The following is a 19,482-nucleotide window of genomic DNA, read 5'->3' as shown; positions in this document are numbered from 1 at the left end:
GGCTGTCCGTCACTCTGGGTGTGTATTCACAGCCCCTAGTGCACTACCACAGGTGGGTTAAATGTGGAAGACACCTTTTATTATATATTGTTCAATGACAGATAATTGCACATTAAATCATCAAGGTTGTGTACAAAAAGAGCATCCACTAAAGGCTTCGTTTTTGCAAGGATGGGTTATGTTTCATTACTTTGTGCCAACTTCATGAAAGAATTGTCAGATAATTTTTCTCTATGTAAAAAACTCTGTGTAAAGTACAAGGGTATAAACCTCTTCTGAATGCGTGTGATCAGTAAGCCCTAATGTTTGAGAGACTGTCATACTACCACGATGGAAACCATGTGGTCTTGGAAGTACTTTGGAAAATTAATGTCATTTAACATAGTCCATTGCTTCATCACAACGAACAGAACCAGAAATAGTATAATAAAAATAGGAAGCCATGTTACATTTGAGCAGAGAAACTGGTGAATTCTCTGGGCCTTAAGTCATTTAAGATGGATCGAAAAACAGCTCAATAGTCAGACATGTCAGGGTTCCATCTTGTTTTTGGGAAAATAGGAGGGTGGGGCTTATTGTCCACAGTATGGGCGATCTGCATATACGTGAAAGTACAATTGATGTCAGGGCTTACGTTGGTATTTTTGAGAGACATATGCTACCATGAAAACAACATCTTGGCCCAGGAATTCATATCTATTTTATACAATGTCAGGCTTCATTGGCATGAGTTACAACATTGTGGCTTAGTAGACATAGTGTCTGTGCTTGTCTCCTACTAAAAATGTATGGCACATCATGAAGAGGAAAATCAGACAACAGTGACCAGAGTCTTGTATGCAGTAATAAATGTATTGGCAGATTGATTGTATCTGGGGTAAGGGGAAAATAAAGTACATTTGAATTTTTTTTAAAACGAAACATTGGCAGACAAAACTGACTTAGATTTTATTTTAAGCAGTATTAAATGACTTCTTTTGGTGCATACTTCATGAGATTGTCACACAATATACAGAACAGTTAATGTATTCAGACCTCATCAAGACTATACGTTCTAGATATAATCTAAAAAAATATATGTTTTTGAAGCTCATATAACAGCATTTTTACAGTAAATTACAGAAATAAATACTAACAAAATCTCTATGAATGAAACCACAGGAGATATAAACAAATGTTCTGTCTGAGCAACAAATAACAAAATCTGAGACTGCATAATACTGCATTTGTCAGGAAAGTTTGATTCTCTGTGCCTTAACTGTTAGTCTACTCCCAGGCCATTAGCAGCTTGCTGAACGCTACAAATGCAGCATGTCCAGGCTTACTAAAAAGAGAGAGGGAGAGAGAGAGGGAGGAGGCATTAAAACACATTAAAACTCGTTTCCATTATCATGTTTTGTCAAATCTCTGGAGATAGATTACTTTACATTGTGTAGTATCATTTTAGGGCAGTGAAATATTACCCAAGGACCAAAGTAACTAAAGAAAACAAACATAGCTCATATCAGAATTACACCAGTGTGATAAACACTGAACTACATAGTCAATGACATTTCAAAACAAAGCATCAGAAAATATCAAACCAAAAAAATAGACACTCAACATCAGTGTCAAATTATTCTGATATCAAACCTGGCAAGTAAGAATTGCTTATAAATATTGGTATGGCAGAATTGATTTAAGATAGGTAGCTATAGGTAGCGTTGAGTAAAGCACTGGTGCTCTCCACCTTGCATCTGATACCCACCCTAAGCAAACCCACCCGTCTATACCAATAAGAACCCAGGCTTAAGAAAAGAAAAAATACAAGCTTCTCTGGATAATACCATGTGCCAATTGTCATATCTGGTCCCAATGGATATTTATTGAAAATTGCTTATCATAAAGAAATTATGTCCATTATCTTTAGCATTATAGACACTGCCTTTCTATAAAGCATTACCATTTGCATTAAACGTTGTATAACTATTTTGGTTTTAACTGTGAAGCAAGAAATATTACCACTCAAAGTAGCACTGCCCTTCATAGGTGCCTGTTTGCTGTCCATTTTCAGGCTGTTCCAGCTCAACACCCAAATGAATGTCTGGCAAGCCCTGAAGTTGTCCCAAATAGCGCAGCGTTCCAGTGCTGATTCGTCCAGAGGGCAGCAGAACTCGCACCCTGTGGCCAGTCTGCAGGTCCATTGGGGAATGGGGCAAAAATACCCGATGGGGACCAGTCCCACTCCTCCATGAGCCAATACTGAACAAAGAAAAAGCACCAGGGTGATGAAAAGAATAAGACAAATTCATCATAATATTAATCCTAATATGCATTCAATCTGAGATATATCAAAAGGCTTTTGCTTGTGTGTTTTTACATCTGCCTGTGCTGTTGGAATTACAGGCTTATACTGAGATAGTGAGAGAAGGACAAAATCTGTGCACCCCTTTTGGAAACTCATGTAATTGTCTCAGTATTAAAGCACACAATGAAATGGGATGCTCTGGAACAGCCACACATGAGCTTAAAGTAATCATGCTCAATGTAAAGCATGGGCTAGAGGGGTATATATTACTGCACTCAGCACTGGAACTTTTATCTATTCAGTAAATTTGGGATGAACTGGATTTGTGATCCAAAACTAATAATTCAAACATCAGTACCTGATCTCGCTAATACTTTCAAGGTTAATGAAAAAAATATCCACAAAGAAATATTCTAATGTCTAGTCTAAGCCCTCCTAGAATAGTAAAAGCTGTAGTGTATGTTGTACCTAGTGCCTGCAGACATGGCAGAGTTGGATCTGGAGTCAACAGTAGAGGGAAAGGTGCCCTGACTACAGGTCACACTGTTTGAGTAAACACCATCTCGCAGTAATCTCATATCCGGCCCTCTGAGCTGGTGAATTTGGTTCAGGCCGCCTGATAGAAACCAGGAAGCAATAAAAATCAAATGCTTCCTGTTAAGCTTCTTGGCACGAGTGGGCATTGAAAATTGTCAACTGATCATGGAAAATGATTTTGGTGCATGAATGACATACTGGAGCAGTCAAATTCTTTCTCCTCAAAATTATGTCCATTCTCAAGGCCGGTCTCTGAGAAGACTTCACTCATTTCTTCAGAATCTGTTACTTTGTGGAAGGCATTTGATCTAACCACAATCTCAGAGTGCAGCTAAAAAGGACAGTTACACAAAAATTACCGGAAATTTACATAAACATTTGTAAAAGTACATGTGTAAACCCATAAAGCACACAAAATATAACCCAAAACACTGATTCTACACATCACTTAAAAAGTATGCATCAAATGCACTTTTCATAAATCATTATAAAATTCGAGAGATTTCATACAGTATCAAAGTTATATGTGTGAATACAGTGTGTCAGTGATTCCCCATCAGCATACATCATTTCATGCACTTTTGAAGAAATGTTATGTCCAGTTACCTGATCTCTCAGGTCATGTTGTCTTCTCTGCAGCTCTGTGAACCGCATCTCCCATGATGCTCTTTGACTGGCAATCTCAGTCTTCAGGTCCTGAATCTCTCCCTCAGCTCTGAGAATCCTCTTGTGCAGGCCACTGCTGCGTTCATGATTCTTCACCTGCTTGTACTCTTTCTCACGTTCTGCAATTACGTTGCATTTGTAAGATTTGTAAGATGCTTTAGTGAATGCATATATGGTAATTTAAGAGAGGACAATGTGTAGTGTAGCCATCCTGCCACCTGCTGGACAGGTGGCACAACATAAAGCATAACTGATTCGTAAGGATGATGAGCAAATGTTATAACATAAAGCTTATGCAATTAAATGCATTTTTGCATATTACTATATCAACACTATAAAATAGTTCATAAAAATTATATACATATACAATTACGCTTTATATTATGTAGCTCATAATTGATGGTTGATACACTGATGTGTATGTCTCAGTCTGTCTTTTTACTAGTGATGCTTGTTGTACATAACAAACAAAAAAAGTAGAAATAATTAAGCAATAATAAAATGAAAAATACACATTAGGTATAAGCAGACATTTACACATTAGTTTAATAGCAATGGAGCAAATCAAAATCACCTGAAAAGTGTGTCTCACTTGTAGGTTCATGTGGTATCCATGGTTTGGATTTTATGGCACAGTATGGATTTACCTATAACACAATGTACAGTGGCACAGTGACTTCTTTAGATCAAGGGGAATAAATGGAGAATCTACAACAGATTAGAGCTGAAAAGTAATCCAACTAAACAAGGTCTACTCACCCACAAAAACCTCCATGTGCATAGCAAGCCCTTCAGAGTCCACACCACCGCTGACCAAAGGACATATGTGACCATATTGGGGCATTTTTATTGTGACATGGTTGTCAGTAAGATGCAAAGTCTGAGCCAAAATAGAGAGATCAATAAATAATACACTTATAAATAAATAAATAAAATACCCGTGTAGGGCTTTGGATTCATGTTTTGGAGGAAATAATTTAGCTCCCTAATAAAATTGTCAGTGCCATAATCTTTAACAAATGGCTAAATGCTAAGACATTTCCGTATTCTTATGTTTTCTGCCCTGTACCAAGCAAACATTTTTTACACCTGTCTCAAATGTAAACAGTAGACAAATCCAAGTGAATAAATACCTTGATTGAGGAACTGTTGCTATGTGAGGCATAAATCCAGGTGTTATGAAATGTTGAGGTTTCTTACCAAGGGTAGATAACTTTCTCCATACAGCTTTTAGTCACATTGCTCCGTACAGGCCAACCTGTTGCTGCAACTGAGACTACTGCTGACGAGACATGAGGTAATAAATCCTATCTAATCAGCTTAACTACTGAGGCGCATGGTCCAGTGATGTCCCTACACGTACTAATTTTGGTCTCTTATCCAATTTATCCAAGTCTAAGTAACGGTGCATTGTGAGGGTATGAGGCCTGTTGCTGTGGGTTAAATCCACTACAAACTAGAACTAGACATGCGTGTTACACAAAACGTCAAAAGAAAAGCAACACATAACATTAGAATACTACCAGGACACTTATATGAATTGTGAACCGTTGAACAAAAAGCACAGAGATGTCATGAGACCAGGCGCACACCCATGGTCATGTCGAGGCTCTTGTTCTTCTGCAAAGTTGCCAGGAGATGGCAGAAGCTTCCCTCTCTGGATTCTTCAAACTAAAAACATGGACGACTTTATGAATGACCCTCAATTTGATGCGCTCTAAAGGGGGACCCACCTGCTGCTAATGTTATTAGCAATGAGTCAATCCGATAAATACGTGTGCAGCATCTTAAGCAAAAAAATAGATAAATAAATAAAAATAAATAAATAAACTGCCACTTTACTCAGACAATATTTAAACCAAACATGACACTGCTAACACCACTCTAATAATAATGCACAACAGGACTGTACAGCTAACACGTTTGGTGGTTGAGAAAATAACTGGCAGAGCATTGAAATCTACAGATACATTTAGATTAAAAAATATATATATACAATGTAATATAATACTGCCTACATAGTCAGCTCATCCAGTATTGAACACCTATACATGTTGAAAAATCTCTGTGAGGATTTGATTGCACTCAAGAGCTGTGGTGAGATCAGATACGTTTGTTAGATAACTGGTTCTAGGATCACAAACACCACTCCAAGTCATTCCACTGCTTAACAGCTCACCCAGTGCATGAGGCTTTATAATATTTCAGCCATCTTTTGGCACTGGCAGAATGAAATTAAACGCACTTGACATTAGATTGAAATTTCACAAATTAGTGCATGGATGCATTTCAACACACTCTAAAGTGTATTTTAGTGTCTTACTCAGGTGTTTCAATTATATTGGGGGAGAGTAATTTACTGAATATATGCTTGATGGCTGATGGACAGATCATCGATACTATACACTGAATGGACACATTTAGCCAGGGATGTGCACTGAAAAGGATATCAGCTCTTATATCCACTTTCCACTGCTAGTATGTCAGAGCCATTAAAGCCAGCAAAGTCAGATATTCATGCAGCTCTTTCCCCAGAGTGTGGCTCATTAACAGCACTGAACACCCTGCAGTTAAATAGAGCTTTGCAAACCTCCTGCCAGGCAAGTAGTAGTAAAACATAATGCAGAATTTGCAAAGTGGACTGTAACCTTTATTATGAGTAAATTCTTGAGGCTGCTACAGGGCAATCAAATACAGTTAATATAATTTTTAATACACTCCCAGTCAAATATACCTACTAATGTATATTCATAGCTTTTCTTTTTAATATTTTTGGTACCATTTTAAAACAAGTCTATACTTATAAAGGTTTATAAATGGCTGTTTATTACATGGTAATTAATAAGGTTGTAAACACCTTAAATTAATTCATTCATTCATTGTCTGAAACCGCTTATCCAATTCAGGGTCATGGTGGGCCCGGAGCCTCATTTCATATGTTAAGGTACACACCACATTATCACACTTTCTCACAAAAAACTCTCTTGGTGGTTGATTTATTAAACCTTTTGTTTAAATGGTTAAAATTCATAACCAATATGTGACAAAGCTGACAGAATTAATGCTTTCTGATGGAGAATACAAAGTAAGGTCAGTATTCTGCAAGATCTGAGGATTAACTGTAGATGGATTTGTATTCACTATTTGGCAAATAACAGGTCATGGTAACCCTCTCTATCGGTTCATCAGTTTACCCTTTGTAATGATTATTAATGACTTTTAATACAATGTAGCAACCAATAATAAGCAGATTGTAAACCATTTACAAAAATTTATAAGTGTAGTCTTATTTTAATGTTGCCTTATTTTCTTATATAAAATGTGCAAAACAGTCAATAATATAGAGTTGGTGGGCCTCTGTATTCAACACGGTAGTTGGTGGGTCAGTCAGTGCCAAAATGCGTATGCCTTTGTATAACTGTGTTTATATTATTAGAAAATGTACTGTAATGTACAAAACAGTGAGGGCATTTTAAGAGTTTAAGAAATGGGCTTCGTCACTGGTTCTAGTAAAATATACAGTGGCAGGGAGAGTAAAGGAACAGCATTTTCTCTTCTCTCAACATTTGTGTTGTGTGGTGTGTGGGTGTGCTCCCTGACCTAGTGTGTGTTTTCCATCACACATATGGATCTTAGGTGCAGAGTAATTTTTCTTTGTTCTGCTTTGCAGTGATACGTTTCACATTTCAAGTAATGGGCACAGATTTTAGTCTGTTCATTCCTACTTCCTCAATTTTAGTTTTTTTATATTTATTTATTTATTTATTTATTTATATACTTATTGAATAGCTTATTTAATTGTCAGGATTGGTTAATTTCTACATCACATCATTCTACAAAGACCTATTCTTTTTATTTGTAAATTATATGGTGAAATAAAATTAAAATCCTGAATCATTTAGTGTCTACTTGTGTCTGTAGCAATCACATCTGCAGGCAAATAGAAGCAATATTTGCCTGAGTGATGTCAGTGCTCATTTCAATATTTATAATATTAATTTGTCACACCATGGCAAATATCAGACATTAGTTGAACACACAAGCCTCTGTACAAACAATTGGCCTTTCACTGTGAAAAGATTATTAAAGTCAGCCTAAGATTTGAAAAGGAACATTATTTCTCAGACAGGATTTAACCATACTACATTTAACAATAGTGTTTCAATGGAAACATGCCTTTTGTCTTTAGAGCATCATCAGCAATTAAAACAGATAAGACTAAATTCCTTCCATGTAATCTAACCACAAATAGTTTTTAAATCATTTTACTTCTCACATACTGTCATTTCAATACAGTGGTACAATAGTTGAAACAACTCAGGAGCCCTGGGGTTTAAATATATTTATAAATATATAATATATTTAATATTTAATATATGACGATGTACCAATATTTTTTCCATTCTACGTGTCACTTTAGAAGTTTAGAGATTAGTGCAATTTAAGTCTCAATAAATAAATAATAAAAATATCCAAGCCTTAATAGATCAGGTAATCAGGGTCTGAACAAAAACTTGTTTTTCTGTTATTATACAGTAACAATATTGTATATCGTTGTTTTTAATCTTGTGACATAATTTGAAAATGCCAGCTGTTGTTTACATTATGTGAGTAATTTAATGATAACTGGACCAAAAAACAAACCCTCCAAATATATGGTTCCATTAAGTTCCATTCAAAGTTACACCTCTGCAGATACAAGGTTTTGATCAGACACTAAAAATCTGCACTTTAAGCACATTCATTATTTACACCAACAAATCAGGCCTTTCAGTTACAACATTTAAACATAACCACTGTACATTTTCCAGACATGTCAGTTTCTTATCATTATTCCCTGTTTGGTTGGTGTAAATTATGTCTGTATAATTAAAACTGACTGATATAAAGCATAAATTCCTGTTTAAACATGTTTGAGATCTTATGAGGGCTTGTATTAGATAGAATTCTTAATGGTTAGCAATAAAATAATAACTGTGTTGCTTGTATTCTGTAGTGTTCAGAATGGAAAGGGTCTAACGTCATTCTTACAAGTAAACACACACCGAGCTGAGGGTTCTTTCTCAGGGGCTTCATTAGGCTCACCCAGCCAGACACTGCCATCTCATTGTCTTGAGCCTTCCAAGAGAAACCCGGGAGTAACCCGGGAGAAACACAGCAAGCCTGGGTCTCCACCCACTGTGTAAGGTTTGCGTACATGAACAAGACAGACCATACACCATTCACTTTATTCAAATAATACTGCCCCTGACAGCAATTTGATATGCCCTGCCACCTGTTTCAGCCCGGGCATCAAGCTTTTCATTCAATGTAGCTACTCTAATATATATTTTTTCTTAATTATTATTTGTATTATTATTATTATACACTGAATGTTTTGGAAAATGTAGAAAGTTTGGACAAACCCACTCATGAAGGTTTCCTATATTTTCCACATATTGTGAATGTACAGTACCAGTCAAGTTTGGACACCTTCTCATTCAATTGTTTTTCTTTGTTTTTTATTATTTTCTACATTTAAATGATTATGGAAGACATTAAAACTATGAAGAAACACATGGAATTATGCAGTAAACCAAAAATTTTTAAACAAACCAGAATATGTTTTATACTTTAAATCCTTCAAAGTAGCCACCTTTTGCTTTGATGCAAGCTTTGCACACTGTCGGCGTTCTCTCAGTCAGCTTCATGAGGTTTTCACCTGGAATGGTTTTCAGTGAACAGCTGTGGCCTCGTCAGGAGTTAACTTGTAGAACTGTTCACCTTCTTAATGTGTTTGAGACCATAACTTGTGTTGTGCAGAGGTAGGGCTGGTTCACAGTAATATACAGTGAATAGCCCTATTCCACCAATGACTAATGAGAAGATGTTTGACTGGTACTGTATGTCCTAGTACTATATATGTTAACAGAACTGCAAATTGCCACAATTTTTGTCCTACATCTATTTTATATTTTACATTTACTGTTCAATATGTTTGTTTAGAAGCCTGCCCCAGAAGCCAAGAATAAGTTTAATATCTTTACTTTCTTATACTTATTGTATAAACAAAGCACATAACATGTATAACATCTGTAGATCATAAACATTTTCAGTGATTGATACATTGGCAACATTTGTCATATCACAACATCGCCAAACATTTGTTATAGTTAACAGTGATACAAGTTAAAAGGCAATACAAGCCATACACTTTATGTTCTGTCATTGTTAGATTAAGCAGCATTTCCAGGCATCACTGAATTAACTTTGGACCATGGTACAAGTGATTTGATTTTGGTTTAATGCAATGCAGCACCACATGCATCCTCATGTCCCACAGATATTATGAAAATGAGAGAAACTAGCAAACAATTCTAGGAATACAGCATGTAAATTCATAACCAAATATTTTAAAGCAAAATATCTCCCAAGTCTGACAGGGACTGCACTGCTTGTTTTCACTTTTCATGCAAGATGTCTATTCCCTTTTTTTTTTTTTTTTTTACTAATATCCTGTATCACACATTCCAGAGCCTACCTGGAATCATTGGGCGCAAGGCGGGGAATACACCCTGGAGGGGGCACCAGTCCTTCACAGGGCAACACAGACACACACATTCACTCACACACTCACACCTACGGACACTTTCGAGTTGCCAATCCACCTACCAACGTGTGTTTTTGGACTGTGGGAGGAAACCGGAGCACCCGGAGGAAACACACACAGACACGGGGAGAACACACCAACTCCTCACAGACAGTCACCTGGAGCGGGAATTGAACCCACAACCTCCAAGCCCCTGGAGCTGTGTGACTGCAACACTACCTGCTGCGCCACCCTGCCGCCTATAGAAAAAAATGATATACTTTATTTTCCAATTATTTTTTAAACTGTGTTACTGTAATCAAAGGTGAAACCAGTACAGCGAGATCCTCAAGGGTCCAGAAATAAATTTTATGTGTGAAGTTGTGAAACAGCAGATTTTACAGAACTGCAACATATTATACTAAATAAGGGTGTCTTCCTTTTTTGACCAGTAATGGTGAGATTGGAAAACAACATTCCTACAAACTACATTCCACAAGGCTAATGTTTGTGTGTGTGTGACCTATAGGGATAGAGCCTAGCAGTGGACTACACAGGATTTTGAATGGCAATTTTCCGCTGAAAGGAAATATATACTCAGCGACTAAGCTTAATTCATGTCTTGGAAACCTTCACTATATGACAAAAGGGTACTCATGAGGGACTTTTATGTAGCTCACAACAGGAAAGAGTTGGATTTCATTCTGTACTGACCAGAAACCACAGACAAATACACTGAAAATTTAAGTCGACCAGTCATTAACTGGGCCCTTCAGAGTAAGAGATTATTTAAATAATATATACCAACTATATATATATATAGTTGAGATTTGAAGTTTGGTCAACAATGTGCTTATTAACTATAGTTGTATATGTATATTGTTTAGATCTTCAACTTGTTTTTCTACTATTGCTTGTGAAAAAAAAAAAAAGTTAAAGTGCTTTGTTTTTTTATTGCTAATTAACTATGAGTGCATGTTCCTGGAAAAGAGCAATCAAGCAGACTTTTTTTATTATTAAAAACCATGATCTAAATTACAAAACAATGTGAAAAGAACAGATAGACTCTCTGATGCTTTTTTTCAACCTGCTTTTGTAATGGAATTTCTTGAGTGTCAGTGTATTAACACAATGTAACCATAATCCAATGCTGGGCACTTTTGTCATGCTTTTCAGAGTGTAGGGTGTGATGGAGTTTACTGACATGTCTCATAATGGAAACATGCTTTAAATTTAGCCATGTAAATAAGTACAGAACAGTGCTGTCTGACCCTCTGAGTTGGACAATTATTGTAGGTGCCCACAGTTTTGTCCCTCCCCTCCTGCCTTGGTGTGCAATCGGGAGGAGAAGCAGCTCAGAATTTCCACTAATTACACTTCTAAGTGATGTCAGCAGAATGGGGAGTGCGTGTGTGTGTGTGTGTGTGTGAGAGAGAGAGAGAGAGAGAGAGAGAGAGAGAGAGGGAAAGAGAGCTCTCACAGACATTTCACTTCAGCTACAGCTGTCATCCCCAAGCCAAACATCCTTTTCCTTCACTTTGAAGAGAAGGTAGGTAAAATTTTTGCTGTTATAGCCTATTTTATAGACATTACAGTAATGTTACTCTGTGCCATGTTGGATAAGGATCTCTTGGTTGAGAGATTCCAAGATCAGTGCAAACAATGGGTCGCTGAATGCAATTTTAATTTATGAATATACATGTTGAGTACCATACATGAAATCATTTGAATATAAATAAAAACCTTTAATATAAACATAATTAATCATAATATTGATATTTGATATTCATATTTCTTTTTAATCATCAGTTTATACAATACGAAGGGAGCCATGTGACATAAACCACAGAATTACAAAACTGATTAAATATGTTTACGAGATATGTCTCACATTTAGTGCTTCTGTTCCTCTTCTCGTAATAACTGTCAATGATCATAAAATGGACTAACAGGACATTACTGTTAATCTAAAATTCAAAGAAAGTGACAGAGAAACAGAATGTGACAGAGAGAGAGAGAGAGAGAGAGAGAGGGACAGAGAGAAAGAGAGAGAAAGAGAGAGAGAGAGAGAGAGAGAGAGAGAGAGAGAGAGAGAGAGAGAGAGAGAGCATATTTTGGAAGATCTGTTGACACAGGCAGTGGTTTCCAGGATAGTTTCCTGAAGGGAATATGAATGTTCCTCTTGAGAGCAGGAGTAACAAGCCGTGCTTTGCAGTGAACCCATGAGATTCTCAGAGAACAAACAACTTGTTAATTGTGTGTGAGCAACAAGTCCCACTGAAAATGAACAATTATGATAACAAAGGATATAAAATATCTTTCAGTAGCATCCTAAGCATGAATTCATGATGATTTTTTAAATATACCAGATATACTTTTTCATTATCTATGAAATGTAGAACAATACATGTAATGTCCCTACAGACATATGAATACCGATTGTTGTCTTGTTCACCCAGAACACACCATGTTGCTGTGCCTTATAGTGAAGCACACTGAGACCTGTTTATTTCAAAGATAGATGGTGACACATGACACATAGTAGCAACGTTCCAACTATTTAAATTGGTGACTATACAAGAAAAAAACTTTTCAATGTATTTAAATATTTGTTGCTCAATAGTGAAGCTGGACAAAGACTCGTAGATGAATTGTGTATATATTTTGAATATGCAAAAATAAGGCCATTTCCTGTCACAACAACAGTCCTGTGACTTGAACTTTATGTAAACAACCAAATGCAGTTTTTTTTTCAACATTTCTAGAAACTGTGTGGGCCTTTCACATTCACAAAGAAGAAAATTGGAGAATTTTACACAATGACAAAATTCTGAGTGAACTGCTTTGTTATTTTTTGTTTGCAGGTAGCTATAAAAAAACATTGAGGCTACCCTCTCCAAAAAGTATGGGTTCAAGCCTCTGCTCAAAAGGTAATCATACAGATACAAGCTATGTTTGAACCAATAAAGACATAAATTAATCATTCAGTTATTTGTGGATGAAAATATTCAGCTATTCAACACAGTGTGACTGACAGCTATTCAGCTATTATGAATTAAACAGTAGGATATTTGATACATGGGAATATTATGAGATAATCCCCAGGGGTGAATATTTGAAATTGGATTACATGTAACAGGATGCACACATGGTGCTATCTATCTATTTATCCTCACATACATACACCGATCAACCATAACATTATGAACATCAGTGCCACTGACCATAGAGGAACACATTTCATTATTAAAATTGCATATTGAAACTTAAAATTAACTTAACTATCGGCATTATTTGTTTCTCCCATTTCACCCTATTGTTCATGATATATAATTTTAGGTACCTTTGATTTTTTGTTTTTGCTTCATTTGCATTCAATAAGGACTTCGAAATGCCTCTTTTCAGTTTGTTAGTGTCACAATTTGCAAATGTTTGAATAATGACTTAGAAATTTTGCCGAACCATTAGTTGTCTTGACATGTAGTTATGTTAGTCAGCATTGCAGATCAGTGCAATGCAAAATTACATGCAACGTATTTATCTGCCTGTCTATCTATCTATCTATCTATCTATCTATCTATCTATCTATCTATCTATCTATTCTGGCCTTTGACATTGCCTTTCTTTCCCAGCAGGCTTCCTTCTTTTGCTATTTTTACAAATGAAATGGCTCTTGTGTGTGAATGGACAGGATTCCACCACACAGAGTTCCACTTCTGACTCAATGTCAACAATGTTGATGAATACATCAATGCCCATGGCCACTGATGAATCCACTATAACCAGCATAAGCCAGATGCCAAACTCCACTTCAATTGCAATAACAATGTCCTCATTGCCTGCAAATACAGCTGTTACAAACTCAGGTAACTACTGAGCGGAGACATTACAGTAGGTTATTTGGTTATTAGTCTTGCATTGTCAGACTGTCTAGGGAGAGTCTGGTAACTTTCCCACTTAACTTGGTCAAGAACCGCCTACTACTGATGGAACAAAATTTGACTGACACACAGTTGGACCAATCCCAAGTCTGCTATTTTGGCATGACGTGTAGATTGGCAGATAGACAATCAGAACGCCACCGGCAGAATCCTGATAGCGAGGCCAACTTAATGTACTGAAAATATCAGACGCTCCCTTAACTTGTATCTGTGGCTAAGGCTATTTGGTTATTAACCAAAGCACTGCAAAGTTGCAAAGGTTAAAAAAAATTAAAGATTAAAATGCTGATGTGCTCCCTGATTTAATATTTCTGTTTTTTAGGTTTAAACAGCACAGATGCATCAATGGTAAGTAATAGCATGTTAGCTTCAGAACTGAAGAGCCAGGAAAGTGTTCACAAACATGGGTGTTGATATGATTCTCATCTGATTTTCAGCAGCTGTCCTGCAGAGTTCTCAGCTGTAACTGCTCTATGTGCTACAGTATGTTCATGAATGTCAATAGCACTGTCTGCCAAGCTAATTCCAAATACTGTGAGGTATGAGAATATATAACACCATACAGCCATAACATTTAAGCCACATCTGTGTTTCTACATTGACTGTTGATTTTATCAGCTCCATCCAACATAAATGTGCACTTTGTGGTTCTCCATTTGTAGACTCTAGTCCAACTGTTGCACTGCATACTTTTGATAGCACCCTGCAAACCTATTCTTCATGCTACACTTGTAGATGAAGTGGATCAAAAGAACAATGCTGCTGAAGTTTTTAAACAGTGTGTTCACACACTGTCCACTGACCATCAAACGCACATTTTTAGTTCCAACCTGTAGTTCCAACTTGTAGATGCAACGTCACGAAGAGTAGCTCATATGCGGCTGCATGGTTTGTGTTAGTCTTGCTATACTTATTCATCAATTGTTGCAGGATCCTGCTCACAGGACAGATATTTTTGGCTGGATAGTTTTAGTTGGTTGACTAGGTTAGGGGTTTTCAATCTTTATGGACATGTCCCCTTCCTTGTGTTTACTTTAAACCTGTCTTGCAGTAGTAGCTCAGTGTCACTGTGAAACGACTCCATTTCATTCCATTGCACTGTGCCATTAAGTACTACCATGGCTGGAGGTATTTTCACTGTGGCACATGTGACACATTGTTTTCTTTTGTAAACAGAACAAAAATTCAACTTGATTTTTCAAGTTTATTTTATTATGTAAACAAGGTGAACAAAGTACAAAAACACAGGTGATTTTTTACATAAAATATATTAAGATCATTCTGAATGAGAGATACAGGTGTGTTCTGTATTGTTTTACAATCAATAAAGATGGAAAAAAATGAAAAATATTGTGCATTGTTATATATGCTTCAGGCTGAGGGGCCTAAAGGGGAGGAGTGAATGTGAGGGTTACATGTCAATAATTTTTGACTACAGCCAATTTGATACTAGGTTTTCACTGGTAATCACTTTCTATTAAGCCAGTTGATAAGAGGAGTTTTTAAAAAATAATTTTCCACTGTAGCCAAATATCTTACGGTTCTTTCAAATGAAGGCAGTAACTGTGGTTCTATCTAGTGGGTGAAAATTAAATTACTATGGAGCATGTGGACAAGGACACTGCAGTATTATAACTGTCTACTTTAAAGTTTAAAATCCCATAACCTAATGCCCCTCCAGACCAGGAGGGGTGTGCCACACAAGACGAAAACATTTCAGCAGCACTGCTGTATCTGATCCATCACCTAAATAAAACCTGCTCTGCGGTGGTTCTGACCACTGACAAACAGGGTGAACGGGAACTCACAAAGTATTCAGAGCAACAGGTGGACAACTGTCTGTAGCTGTAGAACTACATAGTTTGAATTTGTTTGTTCAATTTTGCACCTTTGTTATGATGTGCAATAAATGGCAATTTAATACTTTACTTTAAAAAAAAACGCATGTAGATAGAAATCCACTAAATAATATTTTTTTGTGTATAAGCTGAGGAGAGATGACACCATGAACTATTCAGCGAAGTGTGCTACCGAATGCCCTGTTTACTGCAACAGCACGACTCAGGTCAACTGCTCTGTCAGCTGTTGTGGCTCAGAGACCTGTTTCAACGACACCATGAAACATCTGCACCACAACTCCTGCATGCCAAGTAATGCTTCTCCCTCTTTTCCTTGTTCTACTGGTACCAGGTTGCTGTGTATAAGTTGTTATCCTGATACAGCTATCTGCTTTAACCAGTACATACTTCTGTCATTTTTTTTTTTTTTTGCAATCAGTGTCTACAACACAGTCTACTATTACTACTACTACTACTACAGCTACTAAACCTGTAACCACCACCACTGTTGTAACCAATGTAAGACCAACACTTCAGTGTTCAAAAAAAATTAAATACTTAATATTTTAGAATAACCACACATTAACCCCACATAAATGTTTAACACTTCACTATATGTCACTATTCAGGTTAACACAAGCCTTTTACGATGACTGTATGGATATAATCATCAATAAAGGCTTACTCCATTAGCTGCCATTAAATATCTCCTTAAATATATGGTGTTCATTCACTAATTTGTGACATTAATATCTTTATTGTAAAACAGGGCAAGAAGTGTCATAAGATAAGCTGCACCGGGGACACCTGTTATCAAGGCAGTACAAATATGATGCTTTGTTCTACTCAGCACTACTGTGTGGTAAAGCAAATCATTTTTATGGGGGTTATTTTGGTTTGTTTGTTTTGGTTTTGTTAGTGTTTTAAATATTATCATATTAGTAGAGAACAGTAACAGCTCTAAAGTAACTAGAGGGATAAGGGTACGAAATTTACTATAAAAATTCTTGGTATCAGTGCTGCCCAGAGGCAAGTCACATTTGCTTTATAGCTGAAATTAATATAGGGAAATTGCATGTAAATTGTATGGGTTTGTTATTTACTTGCGAAGTAACAAATATATTTTCTTATATTTACTTGTGAAAACAAAAGTAATGGAACTTAGCCTGAAGTCGGTGTTTTCACTTTTGTCATTCGCATTCAGATTTTGGTTTTAACTTCATGTTTTTATGTTTGTCCAACGTTGTTCACTTTTATTATTTAATATTTGATGTTTGCCAGAAATCTGGGGCTGTGCTGTCAGATAGACAGCTAAGATAGTTCAACTAACATGAAAGTATAAAGAAATCAATTCTTCAAAATTTTTAATAACCTGCTCCAAAAAGTTGTATTCTAATTTAAACAATATAATTCATTACTTTATTAAGGTGGCACAGCTCTTATTTTCTGACATGCTAGGCTTCTTGTCACACTTCTAGTATGCAAAATCACTTGCCAAATGAAACCAGCAATGCCTTTGATAGAGAACCAATGTAACGAGTTATCAGCCAGTAGGCGGGGATGAATGCGATTGGTTAATTCACATTTGGTTTAGCTTTTCAAATACCACCATCATCCGGTAAAGTTCTGGCTCGATTTCTCTGCCTTTGCCTACTCTGACTGCAATATTATTTCTTTTTGGTTACTGTATACTTAGCACTGTTTCATAATTCGTAAGAAATGCTGCAAAAAAACCCAGTGATTTGTTTTGTTAGTAAAGATAATGGAACTGAACCACATACAGTAATGCACTGATTCCTCAGAGGCAGCTATCCTGTGCTATTCAACTTTGTCTTAGTCTCTGCCTCCGAAGAAGCAGCATTATTGCAGAACATTTTGTAGCTCTTTCAGAGACAGTAATCAAAACTAGTCGTGTGCAGATCTTTATGCACTAAAATCGATTCTCAAATGAAAATATCGATACTTCAGTCATTTGAGGTAATGTATATCATTAACAGGAACACAGTGGAAAGTGACTAAACTATTGAGATCTTGTCTAAATGATATGCGGTTTGTGGGAACTACTTTTTCTTCCGCCTGGGTAAGTGCATAATGCATAAGTTCAGTCAGTCAGTCAGTCCCTCTGCAGACAGACACAATGGCAGAACGTAAACGGAGCCATGTGCAGAGTCCTTCGGTCAGGCAGACACTATCCATGTACAGAGGGAGAAAATGTGAAGCTTTAAGCAGTTCTTAGCATCATTGCTGGGTTTGTTCAAATTTATAAATATGGTTGTGAAATAAGTAACAAAATAAATCTATGTTTCAACAAATAACTCCATAAGTTTAGCTTGGAGTAATACTATGTTTATCACGGAGATAATCTCACATAGGCAAAAAAAAAAATAGATTTATTCAGGTAAGGTTTCCTAAAGAATTGATAATTTAAAGTGGATTACATAGACTAGGTGTAATTAAATTATACAGAGCAATATATACTAGAATATATGGAAAAAAATATTTTATCAAAAATATATATATATATTATTATTTACAATCAGTCTAATTTGCTGCAACTGTTAAATGAATATATATATATATATTCTTCTGGTGTCTTGTGACCTATATGAAGCCATGATTTGAAATACACTACTTTTTTAGATTTACCAAACGCATTAGGTGTATTTGCACAAAGTATACCGATACCATCCTGTATTTTACTCAGTATCAAATCGGAAAGGAAATCAGTCGTATTGGACATCACTAATCAGAACTCAAATGGTGTCTACGCAGAACTTTACAGATTGATTGTGCAGTATTTGAAAACCTCTGCCTAATGAGTGCTGACCAATCACGTTCATCCCCATTTATTTGCTCATAACCAATTCTTGCACTTTCGAAGGCAGTGTTGCATCAAGAAATATACTGGGTAGTCATTTTCCGCTCAGGCATCTACTACTGTCTGTAGAAATACATTTTACAGGAAAACATTTCCTGCTTTCTTTCCTCTCAGCTGAAAAAGACCACAAGTGGAACGATGGTGACCTGGACAGGTGGCTGCAGTGATGACTGCACCAAGGACACCGTCTGCACTTCCACCACTACTACCTGCAGCCTGGAGTGTTGTAATGCCACTACCACAAGCTCTTGCCTCAAACTGACTGGTGCAGTTAACATGCCTGGCTCTGCCACGCGACAACCTTTCTCTCCCATTCTACTGATGACCTCTTTACTGACCCTCTGGTTAATAAGCAAGGCCATATCAGCATAACAGCACAGGTCTTGTGTACCAATGAGCTTCAGCACAAGCTGTAGATCACTGCAAGGAATTACTCTTAGATTTTGTTCAAAAGTGTGCATGCTTGTATATACATGTGTGTGTGTGTGTGTGCGTGCGTGCGTGTGTGATGTTATCACTGAAAAACATGATGCTTTGTATATAATTGAGAGATTAAAAAATCAATGCAGAGACACTTGGGGAAATTTTCTCAGTGTACCACACAATTAAAATATATTACACTGATACACTGGAAATTGGGTAAATTCAACTGAAGTCAATTCATTCCATCACCGTTTCCATTTTTCCTGAGTATGTGTGTAAATGAGTGTGAGCTGTTTATGTATGTAGATGTCAAATAAAGCTTAAATGGAATATATTTAATATAT

The 19,482-nt window shown here is 36.5% G+C and overlaps 2 protein-coding genes across 2 annotated transcripts; one reads left to right on the top strand and one right to left on the bottom strand.

The window, feature by feature from the left end:
• Nucleotides 1-1,106: 1,106 nt before the first annotated feature.
• Nucleotides 1,107-4,686, bottom strand: LOC136708010 (uncharacterized). The gene is made up of 8 exons (XM_066682270.1): nt 4,624-4,686; nt 4,250-4,370; nt 4,065-4,137; nt 3,431-3,609; nt 3,023-3,155; nt 2,756-2,903; nt 2,002-2,241; nt 1,107-1,324 (listed from the first exon to the last, which is right to left on the bottom strand). Exons 2-8 carry the CDS (start codon nt 4,322-4,324, stop codon nt 1,267-1,269), a joined length of 906 nt encoding a protein of 301 aa, XP_066538367.1. The 5' UTR covers nt 4,325-4,370; nt 4,624-4,686; the 3' UTR covers nt 1,107-1,266.
• A 9,630-nt stretch (nt 4,687-14,316) lies between these two features.
• LOC136708033 (prion-like-(Q/N-rich) domain-bearing protein 25) lies at nt 14,317-19,087 on the top strand. Its single transcript, XM_066682293.1, has 6 exons — nt 14,317-14,347; nt 14,437-14,538; nt 15,987-16,149; nt 16,277-16,356; nt 16,607-16,699; nt 18,830-19,087. The coding sequence occupies exons 1-6, from the start codon at nt 14,345-14,347 to the stop codon at nt 19,085-19,087; spliced, it is 699 nt and encodes a 232-aa protein (XP_066538390.1). The 5' UTR covers nt 14,317-14,344.
• Nucleotides 19,088-19,482: the final 395 nt, after the last annotated feature.

The sequence above is a fragment of the Hoplias malabaricus genome, chromosome 10 (genome assembly GCF_029633855.1).
Source record: "Hoplias malabaricus isolate fHopMal1 chromosome 10, fHopMal1.hap1, whole genome shotgun sequence".
Taxonomy (NCBI): domain Eukaryota; kingdom Metazoa; phylum Chordata; class Actinopteri; order Characiformes; family Erythrinidae; genus Hoplias; species Hoplias malabaricus.
Note: the sequence above shows the minus strand (reverse complement) of the source record. Positions and strands in the feature narration are given on the sequence as shown.

Excerpts from the sequence above, each read along its gene's own strand:
- LOC136708010 (XM_066682270.1), bottom strand. The coding sequence starts at position 4,324 with ATGGTCACATATGTCCTTTGGTCAGCGGTGGTGTGGACTCTGAAGGGC. Across the intron at positions 3,610-4,064 it reads AAGTGAGACACACTTTTCAG|AACGTGAGAAAGAGTACAAG; the intron begins GTGATTTTGATT and ends ACGTAATTGCAG. Across the intron at positions 3,156-3,430 it reads AACATGACCTGAGAGATCAG|CTGCACTCTGAGATTGTGGT; the intron begins GTAACTGGACAT and ends TGTCCTTTTTAG.
- LOC136708033 (XM_066682293.1), top strand. Across the intron at positions 14,539-15,986 it reads CTAATTCCAAATACTGTGAG|CTGAGGAGAGATGACACCAT; the intron begins GTATGAGAATAT and ends TTTGTGTATAAG. Across the intron at positions 16,700-18,829 it reads CTACTCAGCACTACTGTGTG|CTGAAAAAGACCACAAGTGG; the intron begins GTAAAGCAAATC and ends CTTTCCTCTCAG.